Source organism: Protomyctophum bolini, assembly GCF_963924005.1.
Source record: "Protomyctophum bolini genome assembly, chromosome: 14".
Classification (NCBI taxonomy): Eukaryota; Metazoa; Chordata; class Actinopteri; order Myctophiformes; family Myctophidae; genus Protomyctophum; species Protomyctophum bolini.
In genome coordinates this window covers 15,457,657-15,479,486 of record NC_137875.1, presented here as the reverse complement: position 1 = coordinate 15,479,486, position 21,830 = coordinate 15,457,657, and the positions used below count along the sequence as shown (strand labels likewise).

Genomic DNA, 21,830 nt, shown 5'->3' with positions numbered 1-21,830 from the left:
ATCCAAATTCACAAAGTAACTAGTCTATCAAATAATTGTAGTGGAATAAAAGTACAATATTTGGATCTGAGATGTAGTGGAGTATAGAAGTGAAAGATTTGGAAATTGTGTACAAATACCTCAAACTTTTACTTAAGTACAATACTTACATAAACTAACTTACTTTCCACCACTGTTATCCACAAATGAATACATAAATGCAAAAACATCTACAAGCTTATATTTTGTGATTTATTTAGTAGTTTGTATTTTGGCATCATGTACATTTTTACCACTTCACAAATCAAGTTATTAAAGGAAAATAGTAATTTGAAGAAAAAATAAGTTTCTCACACATTTTCAGGCAAAAACAAAATCAAGTAGGCCTATGTAAAAATAAAAACATTTCAGTGGGTCGCATAGCCGCATATGCTTAATTTATTGTTTACATGATGTAGTACAGCCATAAATAACCTAATGATCTTATAGTGTATAACTAAAGTGCACACTATACACTCTTTTTCCATACAGTTAATAGTCTGGTTCTGTTATATTAACAAATAGCATTCCATTGATTCCTAATTAGTCATTCCCTTACGGAGCTGTGTGTGGGTGTGTGTGTGGGTGGGTGGGTGTTTTTCACCACCTGTGCACAACCTAACACACACAAACACACATATTAACTGTATATATGGTGATTTCGGGTGTGCCAGTACAGTACAGTAGAGGATACAGTAGAGGGACCCCCACACGGTAACTGTCAACTCTTTCACAGATAACCTTTTAATGCAATTTTGTCCTACGCGCCTGTCACCAACCTGTTGAGGTGTGCATTGACCTTTTTCTAATAAGCTTTCCCCACCATACAAAATTATTAATTCAAAACATACATTAGGAATATGAAAAGAGCAGTAAATACTAAATACAACATTTACAGTCATCAGCAGGGCAGAATATTCCATCTTATATCCTAGTTGCCAGCATTCGCAAATATCTCTCTTCCACTATAACAGCTTCATACAATATGTACATACATTGACAGCTTGAACACTAAATATGTACACAGAACACAGAAGGTTAGCTTCTCACAGAAATGACTGCACTACAGAATGGTACCAAGGGAAAGTAGTGCAAGACAGGTTTTTTGTTTAGCATTTCCTATATTATGGGTATTATGTGGGTATTGATATGTGGGTGAAGGCAGGTATTACTCCTTTAATTTGAGCTCCAGCTCAGAAAACACCTTTGCACTGATTTCATCCAATTCATCTTCCACCTGGAGGAAAATAAAGACCAAAATCAAATTAAGGTGTAGCTGATCTTGCACCCCATATAGTAGAAACAAATCCTCATCTCAATCAGAATTTGTGTCCTCATCTTCGTCTTCAATGTTTGTGTTACGCAATGTTTGTGTTTACACTCAAAACTGTCCATTCATTGTTAATGGGATTTATTTAATGTTTGTGTAGGACAGTTTGTGCACAATGCACATACACCAAAAGCTGGACATAGGAGGGTCTATCGCCCCTCAAAAATCTCCAATAGGTAGGTAATGGAATGAAAAATAAATAAATATATATATATATATATATATATATATATACATATAATACATACATAATATATACATCTTTGAATATATATATTTTTTTTAATTTGAACATTTTAACTCAAACTTTGCTTCTGGCTGTCCCCGACTCCCTGGCTGGCACAACATATTTTGAGATGGGGTCCACAGCCAAATATAATATAATTAAATAAAAAAGTTTGAGAACAACTGATTTTTTCCAGAAGTCCTTTTTAGAATCAACCTCAGGTCTTGATGTGTCAATAAGACTTGGGTGTGGACTGTGGACATAAAGAGTGTTGATATGTGTCGTTGTAAATCACCTGTTCCACATCTTCCACCTCCGGGATGTAAAACTGGAGCATGTTCTGGATGCCGCCCTTCAGTGTGATGGTGGAGCTGGGGCAGCCCGTGCAGGAGCCCACCAGCTTCAGCTTGACGATGCCGTCCTCAAAGCCCTTGAAGATGACATCGCCACCGTCTTCTTGCACTGTGGGTCTGGAGGAGGGGAACGTTGGAGTAAGTCAGAAAGAATGTAAGGTAAAATGGTAAATGGTGCATTTATATAGTGCTTTTGTCCAAAGCGCTTTACATAGATTGTGCATTACATTCACCCATTCACACATTCATACACTGAGGAGAGGGAACCATGCAAGGAGGAAACCATGCAAGGCACGGGAGCAATTAAAGCGTCTTGCTCAAGGACACTTGGACACCCGAGATCGAACTGAGCACCTCACGGTTGAATCCATTATTCCACAGGCTCCATATGCTTTTTTTATTGACAGTTAAGTAAGCTCTGGTCGGAGTGGCTTATTGTTGGTGTCAGCCGAGAGTGAGGGCGTCTATCAGCTCGCTAGACACCTGGGAGATGGATTCTGAGGTGAAGCGCAAAACCAACCATCGGTTCCCAGTATTTATAGCACCAGGCTACTCAACGCAGAGTTGGCGGCGGAACAAATCGAACCCAGAATCTTGTGGTCCAAAGGCAAGTCCCTACCCAAACTCTGACAAAATGCACATTGCAAATACATAGCTGATCTCAACAAGTACATATTGTACCTGATTCTTGTATCCAGAAGTTCCTTGATCATAGATACAACTTCATCATCATCCTCAGAATAACCTACAGTACAATTGAGACAAAATGCAATAATATGTCTGTTAACAGGATGGGTAAATGAGGTACATGTCCAGTAGAGGGTGGCAACAGGACAGGGTACTTTTTCCACCACTGCATGGGTTTCAGAGAAGCTTGGTATAGTAGGCATGTTTCATACTCACTGCTTTCATTGTGCGCCACCCCAGTTGTTATAGGGTCTCCACTCTCAAAGAACTTGGAAATGGCCTCCACAGCATTACGTTTAATGTCAGTCCATTCCACATCCTCATCTGCCTAAAATGTATTAAAATATAAACGCAATGTTGAACTTTGAACCATGGGGTGTGTACTGTGTAGAAGGAAGAATCAAGAAGGTTGTATTTGTCACTACAAGTACAAGCTGTTGTTGGTAGTTGGTATAACTATTTAAGAGTGACATGATAAGCACATAATGTAAACAAGCTCCAACAAACAGATTTATTTTTAACCACTTAAGATATATCACATCAAATAGCCGATCTACAAACTCAGTTATTTTAGTCTGTTTTCGAAAAATGCTACTTTGTGTATTTCCCACCTGCACATGCTCAGAATTGGATGCTATTTATTATATATATATTTTTTATCCCACGATTTTGTAACCCATTTTTCACCCCTGTGTCAATCATCTAATGTGATCCTGGGCTCTACACACCCTCCACCAACCTAGTCCCCAATATGGGGGACAAGGTGAGAGCAACGGACTTGCTTCCTTCATGCCTGAGTGTCCAAGTTGCTCCTTTACACCTGACAGGGGGGAGTTTCCCTGGTTGGACGTAGCACGTGGAAGGAACACGTTATTCCAACCAGTTCCTTTTCCCCTCCATCAGGCGCCCCGGCTGGCCAGGGGGAGGCAGTTTAGTGACCAGGATTACTGCATGTTTTTTGTGAGGGTCCCTACCCTAGGGGACATGGGGAGAACATGCAAACTCCACACAGAAAGGCCCTTTCGCCAACCCCGCCTTCGGGTATGGGCACTGATGATGCAGAGGAGGAAACACACCGCCAGCACCCACAGCGTCCCGAGCGGGAATCGAACCCAGGACCTTCTAGCTGTGAGGCTTATGTAGTTAAAAAGGCAGATTCTACGTTGTTCACATTCATATGTGTATGGTGTGTAACCATACACAGTTCTTACAATCCGTTCACACGGGCAGATGCAAATATACAGTCTACCATTAATTGTCAATGTAAGCCAGTGATATGAAGATGCAAAGATGCATCCGACGTTTGTAGCTGCTGCAAAAGATACAAAGCTACAAAAAAGATTAACTGGCTTCAACTTCAGATACAAAGCGACAAATATGCTGTGAATCTTTTCATCTTTTGCATTTAGCATCTTTTGTTCTTGCTTACTGTAAATCTCTCTGGATTAAGGATGTCTGCTAAATGCCTAAATTGTACCAGAGCACAGTAGCAACACATAAAGACGAGCAACAATATTTTGACTCATATCACAGTTATAGGCAGAAGTTAAACATCGCTTTGAATATTGGGACAGATATGTTGCATATGAAATTAATCGTGCAGGTATGCTGTATATGCACATGCAACAAAATACCTTGGTGACTGTAATGAAGTCTGGGCCAAAGAAGACACTTTTTACTCCCTCAATTTCAAAGAGGTCCCTGTGGGTGGGAAACGTATAGTTATCATGTTCGACACAAGTAAAAACATTCCACGGCAATGTTAGAGCCACCGCCCACCATCATACATCACTGTCTTTTCTCAACTTCAATATATCATACATGAAGAAATACTGTATACAATTTGTCCGTTAATGGTTTTATGCATGTGCTGGTAACAAGACTACTCGCCCCGTTTTTGTTTTCCTCCCAGAATTTCCCCCAGTGAGGGGTGGGAGAGGCTGGACAGCAGACGGCTGGACTTTTAACTATATAACTATAAACTTTCATGAGAGCAGAACAGTACAAATATAATTTAAGTCTGTTATTTATAATTTAAGTCTGTTCACAGAAGTTGTTGTAGGATATGGGGATTATCTGACGAGGTACCATTTGAGTGTGCAAAACCTTACATATACTAAATAATACTAAATTGTTTATAGGGTCAATATAAGTAAAATAATATAGCCTTTCCACAGGAGTATCTTTTTATATTTTTCCAAAAAGAATACAAACAGCCAATAGCATATTACAAAGTTATCCCCCTCACTGGTGAAAATTCCGGGAGGAATATTTAAATTTCATTAGCAAATTAGGCTTTTCAAACCAAGCCTGTTAGTCTCTGAAAGTGTGAATCTAACACACAGAATCCGTGACAATCTAGAAAACCACACTATGATTTGGAAAATGGTCAATGCGACTCATTACTAAACACCTCAAATATACCATTGAGTTGTTGTCAAAGAGCAAACATGCCAGTCTAATGGTATGGTCCTTTAATTCTGTGTTAATTTTGTTTATTCGCATTTGTAACACATATCTTCACATTTCTGCGTAAGTACAAAATACTACATTCAGATTTCAGACACCAATATGACACACTGTGCAGTACTATCACTTACACACAGTCATTACGATTCTGCACAGTTCAACCATCCCGCATGCAACATTATCTCAGGCAGAATTCAAATTGAGTTGTAAAACATTCAAATGCAACGTTAAGGGCACAGCACCTGGCTAGAGATGAACATTCTGCAGTCTTTGGAGATGGAAAGTCCAGCGTTCCAGTTCCTAAGACAGGTTTGCCAGGGAGAAACTTCAAGCTACTAGGGTTTGGAGTATCCTGTGTCTGAATGGACAAGTGCCGCCCTGGAACATTACAACATGTACAAACAGGTATTTACTATTTATTTGTAATGTTTTGTTTTGTTTGTTTTGTTTCTGGCACAAATGTTCTGCATCGTTACAGCAACAATATTGAACATTAGATATCATTAGATATAACATATTGAGACTCATCAGACTTTCTCACATGTGAAGTTTGTAGCTCCTGTCACATGTAGAAGTTGATCTTTCGTACCAGCGCACTGCGTGTGGTATTGGTTCCTTGATTTGCCTACAAACCTTATAGCATTATGGGGATAAGACATGTAAATTATCTCAATGTATGGGTATATTTAAATAGAGTATGAGTAGTCTAGCACAATATTCGTTCATTCAAGTTTGACATTCTGCTAAATTCTGGCAACCAGTCAGTAATCTATTGAAGATTATCACTACAAATAATACAGCCAATGGGAAATTGTTCCGTATAGGGAATATCGTTTAAAATAAAAAAAATATGACTATAATAACATTAACATTAACATAACAACTGAGTGGACCTAACGCTAGCTTTAAACGTTAGCCTAGCTCTGATGATGATAACCTTGGCAATTGTTAACACCATACATGGTCGAACGGGTTGTTATATTGAGCGAAACACTCTAGATAGTTAAATGAGGTGCAATGTAACGGATGCTGAAATTACAACCTAAATTGAGAAGGACTTGTTCTTGATCTTAGTAACTGGTAAAGACCCCATCTAATGTGCGCCGCCATTTTGTTTGTTTTGAAAACGAGGACCCCATATGGTAGACGCGGTATATCCTGATGTGATGATTATACTTTATTTAGAACAATTATAGTTTAGAACTTCTGAACTATATAATATAATTCCAAAATAGAAGTCATGTTTTTGATAGAATTTTTTTAAGTAAAAATGTCAAGCGTTAAAAAGTTTCATATAATAAAATACATTGGGCTAAATTAGCATACCGGTGTGTGAAGTTTGGGAACATGGAACGTGTGTGTGTGTGTGTGTGTGTGTGTGTGTGCGTGCGTGCAAAGTATTACTGCATTCTTCTTGCTTCGAATGCTCTGCGAGTCTGCTCTACCAATTACAGACCGGTTATCCCGGTTAATTCCCCATTAACGTTGAAAGCAGACCTAAAAGCATGACTCCTGGCTGCAACATTCTATTTCTAATTGATCTAATAGCACAATCGGTTCCCCAACTTCCCCGGTCTGCCTGCCTGCCCCCTAGCTCTGGTCCATAACTCCATATAGCCTTCTACTTCCTTCTATAGTGGATCAGAGCTACCTGCCCCCCAGGGTTCTAAACACTCCTTCATCATGACTCCATATGATGAATTCCTGTTCTGTTATATGATGAATTCCTGTTCTGTTTTTGAACTACATACATAGAAGTGTCTATTTGTATGTAGGCCTATGTCTCTAAATGTTTTGATGAATTGTACAATGTGGACTCCTGTTACAGGAGTACAAGTATTCGACCTAACGGAGTCCTGATTTAACCTTCTGTGCTGCTGTGAGTAGGGCTTGGTTGGAATCTGTCCTTGCTCCCTGTGCTCGAGCACTGGAAGCCTCCAAACTCAAGACGTCATAGTAGGATAGCTTCCAACAGTGAATACTGAGGTTATGGGGCGGTTTCCATCTCATTACCAGCATCTTTTTTTGCAGCTGTTAAACCGGCATTATTATTATTATTAGTAATGGTATTTTATATATTATTTGATTCTATGTCTCATAACAATGATTTAATATTTTATTGACATGTTTACAGTAAAGCAGTTTAAAACAATCAGTGGATGGCAGTTCCAGGTCAGACTCAGAGCAGAAAGGCCAGACAGGTTCGAGTTGACAGCGAGGGCGAGGCGACAGTAACTAAAAAAAACACTCGTTACAACCAAGGTATGCTGCGTATGCAGAAGAGCAGCCCTGGCTGAAACCTGTCAAACCTTGAGGCAGGTGGGCTACACGCAGTGGCAGTGGCGTGCACAGACATTTATTGGGCAGGTGCAAGTGAAAAAAGGGCACCTTGTGCAGCACTTGGAACCGGACGGTTGCCTTAATAGTGTGAGATTTATAGATTTTGGGGCATAAATAATATATTAGAAGCTTTTTTTAATCAAGAATTGATCAATGTCAGGTCCACATACTGTACACTCAAACCTGTGGGTTCGGGACCCCCAGCGGGATTCCCAGAATGACAGTGAAGTGATTTATTTATTATGTATTTATTTTTTATATTCACCTCCTAGTTACAGCTTTTTCCTTATATCTAGTTATCCTGTGTCTTTGATATCATGCTTTTTGTTTAATTGGACCTTGCCTTTGTCTTCTCCTTTCCAGTTTTGTTTGACTAACTCCCTTTGTACATAACCTCAGCCAGTTAAGGCTGTTTTCTTTAAATCAAGATTTCTGTCTCTGAGTCATACATTACTTATTTATTTGTTTTACCAGTCACAGCACAAACCGGTCAAGACTATGTACTCAGCCGGCAGCTGTGTTTCAGGCCGTGGTGAATGACGTTCTTTGAGACATGCTGAACCCGTTTGTCTTTGTGGCAGCCCTCTCGCAGCTATTTGTTCCTGTCTCCAATCCTTCCCAGGCCATACATTTGTTTCACAGCTCCTGTTTCTCCTCTCATTTTGTGTACACCCGCCTCCTGATCTCCTGCGCCTGCTCCCTGTTCCCCATCGCCCCTGGCCTGACATCGAAGATAATAACAATAGTGAACAGATTAATGGTTCACTTCTTTCCTCTGCCTGCAGCCTAAGTTTCCCTCCACCAAAGAGAAGGCAAATTCCTTGGGGAATCCGAACAGTTAATGTCCTAGCTCTCGATTATTATCTATAATAATAATAATGGATTGCTTTATAGCGCTTTTCGATGCACTACGTGCCTACTCAAAGCACTTTACAATGGTCCATTCATTCATACATTGGGAGGTGAAGCGGCAAACAGTCAATGCCAGCGTCCTCACTTCCCACATTCACATACCAATGGTGGCAACCACTGGAGGCAATGTGGGGTTCAGTGTCTTGCCCAAGGACACTTCGACATGTATAGACAGGAGGAGCCACTAGTGCCACTAGTGTGTCTCTCTTTCAGTGCACCTATACCAGCCACCTAAACTGGAGATCACCCTTTTCCCATAGCTGAGCGGTGGCTCAGGGGTAGAGTGACCGGATGTTCGAACCTGGGCTCCCCCAGAGTTAGTGTTCTTGAGCAAGACTCTGAATTAATTGCTCCCGATGTTCAGGTTGGTGCTTGCATGGTTTCCTCCGGCATCGGTGTGTGAATGGGTGAATGTAATGCACAATCTCTGTAAAGCGCCTGGGATAAAGGCGCTATATAAATGCACCATTTACGATAGGCTTTCTTTTTCCGGGCCGATCAGAAGCTTGGCCGGTTACAAGAGGATGCTGCATGGCATATAGTCAGAGAGATTGGCCAATGAACTCCTCCCGCTGCATGCATGAGGAATCCTGCAAGCTGGCTCTGTGGTTTGTGGCGCCTGTCCCAGTCTCTAAGCTCTAAGGTGATTCATCTGGTGGCCATGTGGCCCCAGATCCATGAGGATTCACCTCACGTTCCAAACCTGTGAGGGAGAGTCTCTTGGTTCCTGCCTCTAGGGCCCTGGTCTACGTGGTTCATCATCTGGGACTTCTACCGACTACCAAAACATTATTTTTGACATACTCTCCTCCTTATCCCGTTTTGGATGCTTTTCTGACTTTGTGCGTTTCCCACCTGTGTTATTGTCTACCTCACCCGATTAGTTTCACCTCATCACCTGTCGACCTGTGTCTCATTATCCTTCCCTTCCTAGTCTGTGTTCCCTTCCAATGGCAGTTTGTCTTTGTGTGCAGTGTCAATCGTTCCAGCCTGTTTCCATATATCCCTCTATCTTCTTTTGGTGTTTTAGATCTCTGCTTACCTTGTTAACCTGGGTCTTTTCCTTGCCAGATTTGTTGACTGTGTGACGTGTGTGTGTGTGTGTGTGTGTGTGTGTGTGTGTGTGTGTGTGTGTGTGTGTGTGTGTGTGTGTGTGATTGAGTTCTCGTACAAGTTACTATCCCCTTTTGTTAATAACGTAAAAGATAAATTACAAATATATAGGAGTTACATTACATGAACAGTTATAGGTAAATTAAATTAGATTTTTTTTGAAATGTCATCAACATTTGAGACACTGATTGATTGTTTGATTGGAATTTGTATTTCACAGTATATGCAGAATGGGTACATTTCAAACGAAAGCCAATTCAAAAACTGTTACTATGGATTAAGCATTACACTTGTTTACAACAGGGTCCACCATTTTCAATTCATCAGAACCTTTAGAGACGTACAAAACTACAAATTAAATTCACATATAATAGCTGTTGGTAGGGCGTTCCACATTTTAGTAGCATAGGAGAAAACTTTATTGAATTCCTTGTTTGAGCGGAATCTGGGTTGCACATGGTTTGTTGAACTCCCTCTGGTGTTGTGAGTGTCGATTTCTTTGACATTAAGAAAGTATTTAGACAGGTACATGGGTAGGCCTATCTATCTTGGTGGTGTAGCGAATCTTGTGGACCAGACCCATTGCAAGATGCTGTATGTCGTCAACCCTAAGCCATTCCAGCCTGTCAAAGTGGGCAGGGGTGAGGTGGGTTCGGGGAGTGAGGTAAAGTAAGTAGCCTGACCAGTTTGTTTTGGGAAGTCTGGAGCCTTGTTTTTAGGGCCTTTGAGGTGCTGTGGTACCAAGATGGTGCATGGATGGTCAAAGAACCTTGTACAAGGGCTCCTGTTAGGGTCTTCAAGGTGTTTTTGTTGACCAGTGAGGAGATCCTGTACAATAATCTTGTTCTTTGGTTGATTTTTTTTATTACGTTGGTAGCCATTTTATCACCGGAAAGATTTGCCTCCAGGAGGGAACCTAGGTAGGTAATTTCATCTTTTCGTGTGATAATATTGTCACCCACTTTAACTGAGAAGCTGTCTGCCTTGCTAAGATGGCTATTTGATCCAAAGAGAATGGATTCAATTTATCCCAGGTGTATAGACAGTTTGTTATAAGCGAGCCAGGTGCAGATTCTACTGAGTTCAGAGCTGAGGGCCTTTTCAACCTGCAGTTAGTTCCTGTCTGTGACCAGCAGCAGAGTCATCCGCGAACAGGAACAAGTTGCAGTTACAGGCTGACACTGGAAGACAGAATTTCACGTTATGGCCATACAGAACTGCTATTCTGCCACTCTCTCTTTTTAACTGAGAAGCTGTCTGCCTTGCTAAGATGGCTATTTGATCCAAAGAGAATGGATTCAATTTATCCCAGGTGTATCGACAGTTTGTTATAAGCGAGCCAGGTGCAGATTCTACTGAGTTCAGAGCTGAGGGCCTTTTCAACCTGCAGTTTGTTCCTGTCTGTGCAGCAGCAGAGTCATCCGCGAACAGGAACAAGTTGCAGTTACAGGCTGACACTGGAAGACAGAATTTCACGTTATGGCCATACAGAACTGCTATTCTGCCACTCTCTCTTTTTAACTGAGAAGCTGTCTGCCTTGCTAAGATGGCTATTTGATCCAAAGAGAATGGATTCAATTGATCCCAGGTGTATAGACAGTTTGTTATAAGCGAGCCGGGTGCAGATTCTACTGAGTTCAGAGCTGAGGGCCTTTTCAACCTGCAGTTTGTTCCTGTCTGTGACCAGCAGCAGAGTCATCCGCGAACAGGAACAATTTGCAGTTACAGGCTGACACTGGAAGACAGAATTTCACGTTATGGCCATATAGAACTGCTATTCTGCCACTCTCTCTTTTACCATTTCAGTTTTCCAAACTAAAAACCTTGCTCACTTCCACACATAAACCTTTACTGCAGACTTTTTCTCAAACTCAAACTAAGCATACAGATGCACATTTTGTTTGCCCAAATTCCAGTCGTCAAAACAAGCACAAGAAGTGGTGTGGCGCAATTTGCAAGCGTGGACTTAAGCTGCTTTAGAGTCAATCTGTGGAGCATATATTAAGCAAACAGTGAGTCAAGAAAAACATACGGTCCACCCTGTGCAGTGTGTTTCCTCACTTGTCACTTAACAAAACAAGGTGGTGCTGACGGCTTCATTATGAGTGGCTGAGAAGGAAGACAGTGCGAGGAGGAGGAATGCCTACAGTGTGCCTAACCTCAGATGAAATGTATTCAGTGTGTGGGAGGGAGAAGACTCTATGAACTATGTAACTTTCTTCTATTGTGCTGCTGCTCTCGTGACTGATCACAGAGACTACGTCTGAAGAAGTCTCCCAGAGCAGAGACTGCTCCCGTGACTGATCAGAGACTACATCTGAAGGTGTCTCCCAGAGCAGAGACTTCAGAAACACACTGTCAAGTGTCAACGTGTGGATATTTGACTTTTGTTTGTTGCTGTTTTACATTCTCCAGCAGGACATGGTCGTCTGGATTCTCATCCCCATCTCTCTGTCCCTGATTTCCTTCATTGGAACGTGGACCGTGTAAGTACTAAGACTGTGTGTGCTGTGTGTGTGCACGCGTGCACACGTGTGCTGTGTGTGCTGTGTGTGTGTGTGTGTGTGTGTGTGTGTGTGTTAATGTGTGTGTGTGTGTGTGTGTGTGTGTGTGTGGCTGTATGTTTGTCATAATTATGGAGTAGTACAAATAAGAACAGTGCATAACAGCAGCTTTATAAAAGATTAATCACATGGCATCGTCCTTCTACATTGTAATAACTAACTACAATACAAAATGTAGGAAATGTCCAACAGATGTTCAATAAATACGTTTACTTATTGAAAGCCTTCATATACAAACAATGGTTTTTGGACTGCAGAGACTTGACAGACAGAGACTTGGCATGAATCAGTGGGATTCATCAATCGGGGCATGATGAAAAGTTTTGCTCGATAAAACATTATAAATTGGTAGAATAAAATCGGTCATGACCGATTTGGGGTCATCCCTATGTTCCCCAGGTTCTATGTTCCCCACTTACCTTAGGGTTTAGGGTTAGCGTTAGGTTTCTGGTTTAAGGACTTCAGTGTTTTGTACTATACAATTGTATAAGTACAGAACAAAGAATGTTTGTTTTTGCCATCTTTGTTGAAGAGTCTGAGCAATTATGCTTTATATGTGTATTGTATGCTAATTAGATAGTTTAAGTAGCCTATAGGCAGGCTTAAAGTTCAATGGATTGTTCAAAGACTGAGCTTAAATCAGAATTTGCTACTAAAAGTAACACTAAGACTAAGCTAAAATACTTTTAGTCTTACTAGAATTACTAAAATTACTAGGTTAGGTTTCTGGTTTAGGTTTAGGTTTATTCTAAGTGTGGAACAAAGAACCTTTTTTGCATGGTGGGGAACATAGTACCTGGGGAACATAGGTACGCTCCCACCAATGTATAATGTTCATACTTTTATCTTGACAAACATACAGCGTAAAGTGGTGTCTGAATTCTATTCATTTATTATTGTTGAATTCAGAGCATCAGAAGCTGACTTTCTTTCTTGTTTTGGGGTTCTATTTTAATCATAATATTTTCCGTCATGGGTCTGACAGGATAGAGCAATCTGCCAACGCCTGTAACTGAATACACAGGGGAAGTTTACTGTCTACATTCCAATAAGAACTTTGAAAGCCAATTTCCACCGCTGAATAGCCTACAAACATAAAGACCTGGCTTGGGAATTTGTTTCTCACAATTATGACTATACAGAATATATTTCTTCTTTTCTTTTCTCAAAACAAATGTGAGAGGAAAAATCCTGGGAATTCAGAGAACCATCGACAAATTCAACTTGAACTCAATTTGAACAATTTGATTGGAATGAAATCATTCCAATCTCACAGGTTTTGGAATGAATGTGGAAATGTGTAAGCCATGTGCAGTACTCCACAATTTTGGGAACTGTAACCATAATTGTAAAGTTTTGATTCATTTGAGTTATTTTACCTGTAAATTAGGTCCATGTAAAAATATGCTCTTGCATAACAAAACATGTTTGGCATGATGCACATTGCACAGAAGGGTGTGCGAATGATGACACAGCCTTCTAGAATCAACTCTACAGATTTCTTTGAAACCTGGCTCTTATTTCAACACATAATCTGCATAGACAATTATAATAATTATACAGACAATAAATCATGAACCAGTTTGTGATTATTATTGAATGACTGCCCAATAAACGAATTCCTTCCTTATTGCCTCCGGTTGGTTGCTTGTAAAGACAGATCCTGGTTTACTATGATGATAAAGTATAGGTAGTTAGGTGGTACTTTTCTTCATAGTTCTGCAATTGTGTTCTCTTGCTTGTCAACCACACCCATGCAGTTGCTTGTTTTTACACGCAGGTCCCGTGTTGTGTTGTTGGGGTATTGTGTGCCTCAAGCTGCTGCTGCATAATGTTTTCCATGACTGGGGAAGATAATTTGTTGTGATTAAATCACTGGCACACTCCACTATTGCTCCATAGTACTCTAGTTATGGTTCCTCAACTTCTCAGCTCAAGACCCCAAAAATAAACTAGACATACGTTTGCCCTGTCAGCTTCGCACCGCGTTGTGATCTTGTAGATCGGCTATTTTCGCATGAAATTTCTTATTTCTTTTGCTTTTTCTGGGAATGTTTTTGTCAAATGTTTTGAAATGATAATAATTAAAACTAAATGTAGGAAAACACAAAATAAAGGGATCCATAAAAATCCGTCCGCGGTCCACACATGGCTCCCGACCCAGTGTTTGGGAACCAGTGCACTATACTGTATGTATACCATATAGGCTACAAGACTTTTAAGAGTCCACAGAAAGTCAATGGAAATTCCAGTTCAGTTCTGAGGTCCCACTTTCTTTTTTAAATTGCTCCATTGTTTAATTATAGGGAAGATGATGTTTTTTGTTTTGTTTTTCAATAATCTGTTTCTGCATTATAATAAATATCCCAATGAAAAACACGGTTGAAATATTAGCTTTTTAATTTGCTGGATTTGTACTTCTGTTTCTCTCGTATAGATATGGCCTGGCCTTCCAAAACAATCATGTGTGCTCCCTTGGTAGCTGGTGAGTTCCAACTCCTTTCATGGGAAATCTAGTGGATAATTAGTTGACTTTCAATGGACTAATGATGGGGTTGGGAGCTATACTGTAAAAAAAAAAAAAATGAACATTTTTCTGTTTTAGGGACCTTTCTGCATATGACTGCAAAACAAATGCATCTGTGGGATGTTGCAGAGTCCCCACGATAAGGTAATTAGACTGTAAATTAGAAGTAAATAAGCACCTAAACATTTCACCTGCCACCTCACTTCCTCTTGGAATTGATCACTGTAACGTGAATATAATTGTTTTAATACATTATCAAATTACTGGTTTCAGCTCAAGTGGAGAAAAAGCACCAGAGAATTCCCTCTTTACTACTTCCATCAGTGCTAGCTCCTTCCTTTGTGAGTAAAAGACTAAAGATAATGTACAAAAAACAAAGACATATATGGGCTATATCTTGCACCACCCCTTAACCCTTATCCCTAAACTTATTTGCCATTTTTTACTATTTTAAAAAACATTTTAAAATAGTTCAAATAGCTGATCTACAAGCTCACAACATGTAGATGTAGATTGGCTAGTTGAACTATTTTAAAATGATTTTCAAAATAGTAAAAAATGTCAAATACGTTTAGGGTTAAGGGTGGCGCAAGATGGAGCCACTAGGCTATACTCCATTATATGAATGATGTGCATTAAAGCTAACTCTGATTCTATGTGTTAGTTCTGGTGTTCAGTATTTTCCACCATGCCCACATCATGGAGCGAAATGCTGCACATGCAATGCTGAGCAAGTTTGCGCTGGCCTTCGGAGTGGTGTCATCTTTTGGGGCATTTGTAGCTGGAAACTGCAACGTGAGTATAGCTTATATTTCAAATGGTTCTTTTTTGTGTTTTATCCTTTTCGATACAGTATATGTACATATACGTGGTCATGTACATGGACGCTCTGTCAATTAAAAAGTGTGAATGAATCAATCAAATAATAAGAAGCATTTTAAAGGATATGGGAAATCATAATTGCAGTTGCGAAACTGCAAGCAATTTCTGCTATCAAGGGTACGTAATATATCCTGTACGATAAGCAATAAAGTTAAGAGGCCTCCATTTGTACAGTACATGTCTGAAAAGCAAACAAAGGTGGAGACTGTTTGCTTTATGTGTCTGTAGAGGCCGATAGCATGACCGAAGAAAGCAAGACCTCGTTTCAGAGTTATGCACAGAAAGCTTAGATCAGATTTAATTTGAACCAATTTAGACCTGGAAAGCATCTGTCTAGATTTTAGTGTAGATTTTAGGTAGGCCTATATAACATAGGATTTCAACAAAACAGTTAGAAAATGGAGATAAGAGGTTTCTGCCTGACAGTAATGACATGCCTTCTAAATCCTAACTTTTTGTGTTTTTTCATAAATTGTTGACCTAGTTATATATATACAGCGTCACACAAACATACCTAAAGTAGCAGATATATAAGTTTGAAATGCTGCGTTTTGCCTAAATGGGCTAAAGAACGAGAAGGCTACATGTAGATTCTCATCAACACACACATCCCATGTCATGTTCAAGTTCAAGTGAGATCCACTGATTTGGTCATTATGTCGTATTAACGTGATATTCCAGTTCAGTCAACTTGTCTCGTCATCACATGACGTACATGCTTAACAAGTTGAGCAGACACCTGACACACTGACTTAATACCTTTAGAAATTCCCCAGCAAAGGCAATTATATTACACACGTATACAGTAGTACAGTATGTATGGTATTTGGATAAGGAGGGTGTGGTAACAATAAATAATTAAAGATGGTTCTGGGCACACGATACAAAACTCAATTTGCTGAACCTTTAAAAATAAATGATAAAAAAATAGTATATACTGTATATAATACTGTATACTTGTGTTCACACACTCTTTAGGACACACCTGGGGTGCTATAGTCTCAGCAGTACGTAGTAAGTAGGAATTGTCAATACAATGAAACAACGTCATATACTATTTGGGAGGTCCATGATTGTTGAAGTCAATCTGGCTGCATATTTGCTTTGCTACCAAATAATGACAGTTTGCAACACAAAGAGACAGACACTGCAGCAGGCCACCTGGCACCCTGAACGCGTCACTGTGAGCGCCTGACACTGTCATCGTGTCAGCGATTTCACCTTAGGAAGATAAAGGTATGCCATTGTTTAGGCATATGCCCATGTTCAAACAGGAGGGACTGAAGAGTTACCATTGTTAGGAGTGCTGCAATTAAAGCCCTAGTAAATTATCTGCTTGTTAACCTTATTACTGGCCAAGGCCTATAGTCAGAAATATTTTTTAATTAATAAAGTCAAGTTAAGAAATGCATTTTCAGTGAAGGCACAAACAGGGAGTTTGTATAATTTTGTACGTTAATTTTAACCAGGGATGCTATGATATGTCTGTAAATGAAGCCGAAATTAACCGGTGGCAGTAGCCGATATTTATCTGCAAGCATCAATTTTGCACTGGCTATGTTGGTGTGTTGGTTATCTCATCTAGTGGCTACCAAGCTTTAGATTCTGAAAAGTTATTTCTATAATGAAGATGTATTTGTTTTCCTGGCACAGAAGGGGGACATAAATAATAATCAGCTATCGGCTAAAATTGTTATTTTAAACATCGGTATCGCCTAAGAATTTGGTACTCACCACTTCATATAATTGGTCCTCACTAATGTTCATGATAAAACGCCACATCTTGTCTCGTCGTCACATGCTTAACAAGTTGAGCAGACACCTGACACACTCAATGACTTTTAGAATACCTTTAGAATTTCCCCAGCAAAGGCAATTATATTACACACGTATACAGTACAGTATGTATGGTATTTGGATAAGGAGGGTGTGGACTGTGGGCAGTTCAGAAACCCGTCCACCAGTGACATCATCGATGGGGAATACAAGCTAATAGAAACTGCAGGCTTTCTAGTCCTGAAAGGTTGCGAAAATGGAAGCCATGATTTTTAGTGAGGACCTATTATATGAAGATGGGTTGAAAAGTGGTGAAGTGGTCCTTTAAGTAAAAGTATCAATACTGCAATGTAGAAACAGTTACAAGTAAAAGTCCGGAATTCAAAATGTGCTTGAGTAAAAGTATTGGCATCAAAATGTACTTAAAGTACCAAAAGTAGAAAGTACTCATTTTAAAATCTACAAGATCTCACAATGCGATGCATTGTGAGCTAGATCGGCTATTTTTAAATGCCCCAAATGTGGCTGATGTGGTTAATCTTAATGTATGTTTAAATAATCAAAATCTACATAGTAACTAAAGTTGTCAAATAATTGTAGTGGGATGTGCTAGGCCCATAATTCAGCCCGGGAAGTGAAGGTGCGGAGGCCCTCTAGGCGAAACGAAACACAGACGAATCAAGGGTCAAGGTAACTTTAGGTCCTACAGTGACCTAAAATCATTGTCCATGGATGTCATGTTTATACCTGCCACAGAAGACAGTGCTGCATTGTTTTACACAAAAGGGATTTTTTTTGTAGCTCAGGAAACAAATTCCAGAAATTCTAGCTTGATCAAACCAAGTGATGAGACAACCATGGGAAAAGGCCAATGTGAGGTCAGCAGCGCGCTGTCTCTCTGCATGTTGCGCGACGTGACGTCACATGCACGGCTGACACCACAGTAGGCTACTACGAAGCCTAAACACGTGCATCTACCATACTCTAAGCCTAGGTATCTACCCACAGCTGTAATTAGTCGGCCGGCCGTGTGGAGTGTGACACTGACAGGCTGCAGCCAGGATGGCTGAGGCATTATTATGTCACAAAGCAACATGATTATATAGGCTGTTACCTTGATAAAAGATAATTGTGTATCTTCGAAATAAAATATATGATTATATATATATATATATATATATATATATATATATATATATTATTTTTTAACGGCTGGCCCAGACTGGCCTAGACTGGACCGGCCGTTCGGGAGTTGTCCCGAATTTCCCAATGGCCAGCACGTCTCTGAGAAAAAGTACAATATTTGACCCTGAAATGTAGTGGAGTAGAAATAAAAGTACTTAACATTTTACACTCAAGTAAAGTACACAAATACCTCGCACCAAGTCTGTACATACGTGTGTAGTCGTATTGTAATCCACGTTACTCAAGAACCGACTTCAAATTTGGCACACCCGTTCCACACCCCCACAGGGAGTGCAGTGCTCGGTGTCGAGTCCGTCGGAACACCACTGTCCAGAACCAGCACAAAAGCCTCTGCCCGGGCTCTGGACCTGTTCACCCCTATATCTCCATATATGGAGCTGGCCTGTTCTGACATCACAACACTTCATATTTAGGCATGCCTGACACAGAACTTGTATATAGGAATAAAGGGACACAGAGAGACAGACACAGAAATCTCCATATATGGGCATTAAAGGGACACAGACAGATGGGTGGAACGGGTACACTGACACAGGTACAACGGGTATTGCATAGCCGGGGTGGGGCATGGATCTCCAACTTCCATCGTTACCGGTCTAGTTGTACTAAAGTACAGTATACTTAAGTAAAAGTATTTACTTAACACCACTGCTTTGGCTAATGAGATGGTCTTTGCCTCCTGTCCTCCACAGCCAGGCTACCTAGCCCTCCTGCACTACATGGGAGCTGCTCTCAGCTTCACGTGCGTCTGTTTCTACACCACCCTGCTCACCGCCCTGACCGGCAAGTGTGTGCTCACGGGATACGAGAAGTACCTCTACCCGTTACGCATAATTTCCACCATCCTCCAGGTCATCGTTACCTCCTGCTGTATCCTTCCTATAACAAGCCTATTAACCCATTTTGGTGTTCTAAGCATTATGTTGTACTTTAGCTGTTGGAAAAATAGCAGATCTACAAGCTTGTAGCGCGGCACCAAGCTTGCTATTTTTGAAAAGTCTTGAAAATGTGGCGCAAATGTTTGAATATATATTGTTTCAGAGAGAACGTTTTTAACTAAAATCTTTGCTACTGGGGGTGTCCCTGGAACAACATATTTTCAGATGGGGGTCGGCGGCCAAATACATACAATTCTGGGGGTCCTTGACATGAAAATGTTTGAGAACAACTAACATAGAAACATGGGTTTTTCAGAAAACTGTCAGGATTTAGAAGGCATTTGTAGAAAGGTCTAGGGCTAGTCAAGTAAGACACCCCTACACACCATACAATTAATGATCAATTATCAATATTGTGCAATGGGGTCAGTGGCTAGAAAACATCAAGGCTGGCCACCACCTACTGCCATTAAATAAGTTGCACATTTGCATTCTTTTGAAGGCATGACTTGTACAGGAAAGGTATATTCTAGACTGGGGGTCTTTAACGTTTTTCAGGCCAAGGACCTTTTAGCTGAGAGAACGGATGAAGCAGAGACCGCCAGTAATTGTATTGGAGCATAAAACTTGAATTGGATTTTCATAGATGGCTGCATAGACTTGACAGCACTATCTATCATCAGTGTTTGTGTAATGTTTATTTCATACATTTAACCACGTAAACCCCTCAATACTGAGTAAATTGACATTTGGCTCTGTACTTGGTCTGCTCCTTTTCCCCTCTACACTCCAAACCACTTTAACCGAAAATAGCAGATGTACGAGCTCACATGGTATTGTAGATCTGCTTGCTATTTTTTGGCTAAAGTTCCTCTCAGAATAGGTAATCCAGCCAGGTACTAGGATGACTTGATGTCATCCATGTCGATGATCGGTTCAGGATATGTCTTCAGATTTGGTTTGTACCAACAGCTGTCGTATTCCATCCTTAACCTGGTTCCCCCAGACTCTGTGCTGTTCTCCCAGGATGAATACTGGTACCAGCACATGTCGGCCGTGTTCGAATGGATGCTAAGCGTCAACCTGGAGCTGTTTGAGCTCAGCTACAGTGTGGAGTTTTGCGTCTTTTCATCGGCCATGCTCGCAAACCTTTTGGCGAGCCAAGAGGAAGACAAACCTTTGATATTGAATCAGCAGCCGATGGGAGTGTCCTGACATGAAATGCCACGAGCACAACAGTGGGCTGCAGGTTTGAGACATGTGAGAAGTAAATGGCTGGACCATGACTCTGTTCATGTCTGCGTCTTCAACACCGGAAATATAGCCGGGCCTGCGTCGTCAACGGCATCCATGGATTTATGCGACACGAGTCCCAATACCGTTGACAATGAATATATTATTTGAATTGTTCAATGCACTCCTTTGGTGGTTCTGGGAAATGTAGAGAAATCATGTTACTTTCTGCGTTGAAAGCACAGATACTGAAATCAAGGGAATTTAGATGGTAACTGCATGTAATATGTAAATTATTGAATGGCTAGATATTTTTTATATTTCCTCAAATACCTCCCGTCTGCACTTTCTAATTACATTTTTATGAGCATACAAAGATGCCAGCCATGATGCAGATGGTTTTTTTTTTGCTGCAAAGAGTATAACAATTATATTCAAAGTCATTTGAATTTTGATGCCTTTTGTTCAAATTAAGTTAGATATTCTTGCTCAGGGTTTTTGTTTAACAGTAAACATAGAATGGATTTTTAGTGTCCTCAAATGGTAGATACCAGAGTAATCTAGTAAGAGAGTGGTGACACGCTTTGATCTCGCCGCAAAGCGGGTGCCTATGGGCGATAGTTCCAAACATTGCTCCTATGGCTGGAACTATTCCATTGAGATAGAATGAGCACTTCCGCATTCCATTGTTACAATGAGAGTCAACGGGAGTGTCATTACTCACTCACTAGATTACTCTGGTAGATACATAACATGTCACAGATAGTTGTCTCAAGCTCTGTTGAACTGGACGGATACATTATGTACAGCTTCCTCACTCTCATAAAACACATTAACGACATATTTTCACCCCAACTTTTAACCTCACTGGAACGTGAACCACCTTGAAATGTTCGTCTTCTCTGATTTTGCAACCGTCGTTCATGTATGACGGTTGCATGTATGAAGGCTGACGTGTTGAAATATCCAGGCGTGTGCAGCCACCCACTTGTTGGATCAGAGAATCCTGTTTCGCTGCCTGTTTTACAAGAACACAATGTCTTGACGCTAAAGCGCTCACTCACCAGCAACACTGTTCCAGCTAAGTTCAGTACTACACATGGGTGGTGTTGGCTTTGTTATCCATTATGAGGTTGCTAGGAGTCAAGTCAGCCCTATGGTTCTTTAGATTGTGTATTAATAGGAGGAACATGTCCTTTAAAAGGATAATTCCATGCTAGAAGGCTTTCTTACCTTTATTTGTAGTCCCCACCAAAGAGGTCCAGGTGTTATTTTGTGCAAAAACTCCTTATTGGCTATTTCCCCTACCATAAGCT

General features: G+C 40.4%; 2 protein-coding genes across 2 annotated transcripts; one reads left to right on the top strand and one right to left on the bottom strand.

The window, feature by feature from the left end:
- Positions 1-212: 212 nt before the first annotated feature.
- Positions 213-6,214, bottom strand: LOC308327950 (NFU1 iron-sulfur cluster scaffold homolog, mitochondrial). The gene is made up of 8 exons (XM_080781599.1): positions 6,126-6,214; positions 5,625-5,716; positions 5,326-5,461; positions 4,249-4,315; positions 2,831-2,942; positions 2,609-2,672; positions 1,870-2,044; positions 213-1,255 (listed from the first exon to the last, which is right to left on the bottom strand). Exons 1-8 carry the CDS (start codon positions 6,191-6,193, stop codon positions 1,187-1,189), a joined length of 783 nt encoding a protein of 260 aa, XP_080637725.1. The 5' UTR covers positions 6,194-6,214; the 3' UTR covers positions 213-1,186.
- Positions 6,215-11,634: 5,420 nt separating this feature from the next.
- Positions 11,635-21,301, top strand: LOC308328527 (transmembrane protein 150A). Its single transcript, XM_080782410.1, has 7 exons — positions 11,635-11,934; positions 14,450-14,497; positions 14,618-14,683; positions 14,813-14,880; positions 15,204-15,334; positions 19,096-19,273; positions 20,288-21,301. Exons 1-7 carry the CDS (start codon positions 11,870-11,872, stop codon positions 20,494-20,496), a joined length of 765 nt encoding a protein of 254 aa, XP_080638536.1. The 5' UTR covers positions 11,635-11,869; the 3' UTR covers positions 20,497-21,301.
- The last annotated feature ends 529 nt before the right edge of the window (positions 21,302-21,830 follow it).

What these genes read in the sequence shown, in the direction of transcription:
- LOC308327950 (XM_080781599.1), bottom strand. Translation starts at nt 6,193, where the DNA reads ATGGCGGCGCACATTAGATGGGGTCTTTACCAGTTACTAAGATCAAGA. An exon ending in ACAAGTCCTTCTCAATTTAG is followed by an intron (nt 5,717 to 6,125) that starts GTTGTAATTTCA and finishes TAATGCTATAAG; the next exon opens with GTTTGTAGGCAAATCAAGGA. An exon ending in AGGTGGAAGATGTGGAACAG is followed by an intron (nt 1,256 to 1,869) that starts GTGATTTACAAC and finishes ATTTTCCTCCAG; the next exon opens with GTGGAAGATGAATTGGATGA.
- LOC308328527 (XM_080782410.1), top strand. Translation starts at nt 11,870, where the DNA reads ATGGTCGTCTGGATTCTCATCCCCATCTCTCTGTCCCTGATTTCCTTC. An exon ending in TGCAGAGTCCCCACGATAAG is followed by an intron (nt 14,684 to 14,812) that starts GTAATTAGACTG and finishes TACTGGTTTCAG; the next exon opens with CTCAAGTGGAGAAAAAGCAC. An exon ending in TTGTAGCTGGAAACTGCAAC is followed by an intron (nt 15,335 to 19,095) that starts GTGAGTATAGCT and finishes TGTCCTCCACAG; the next exon opens with CCAGGCTACCTAGCCCTCCT.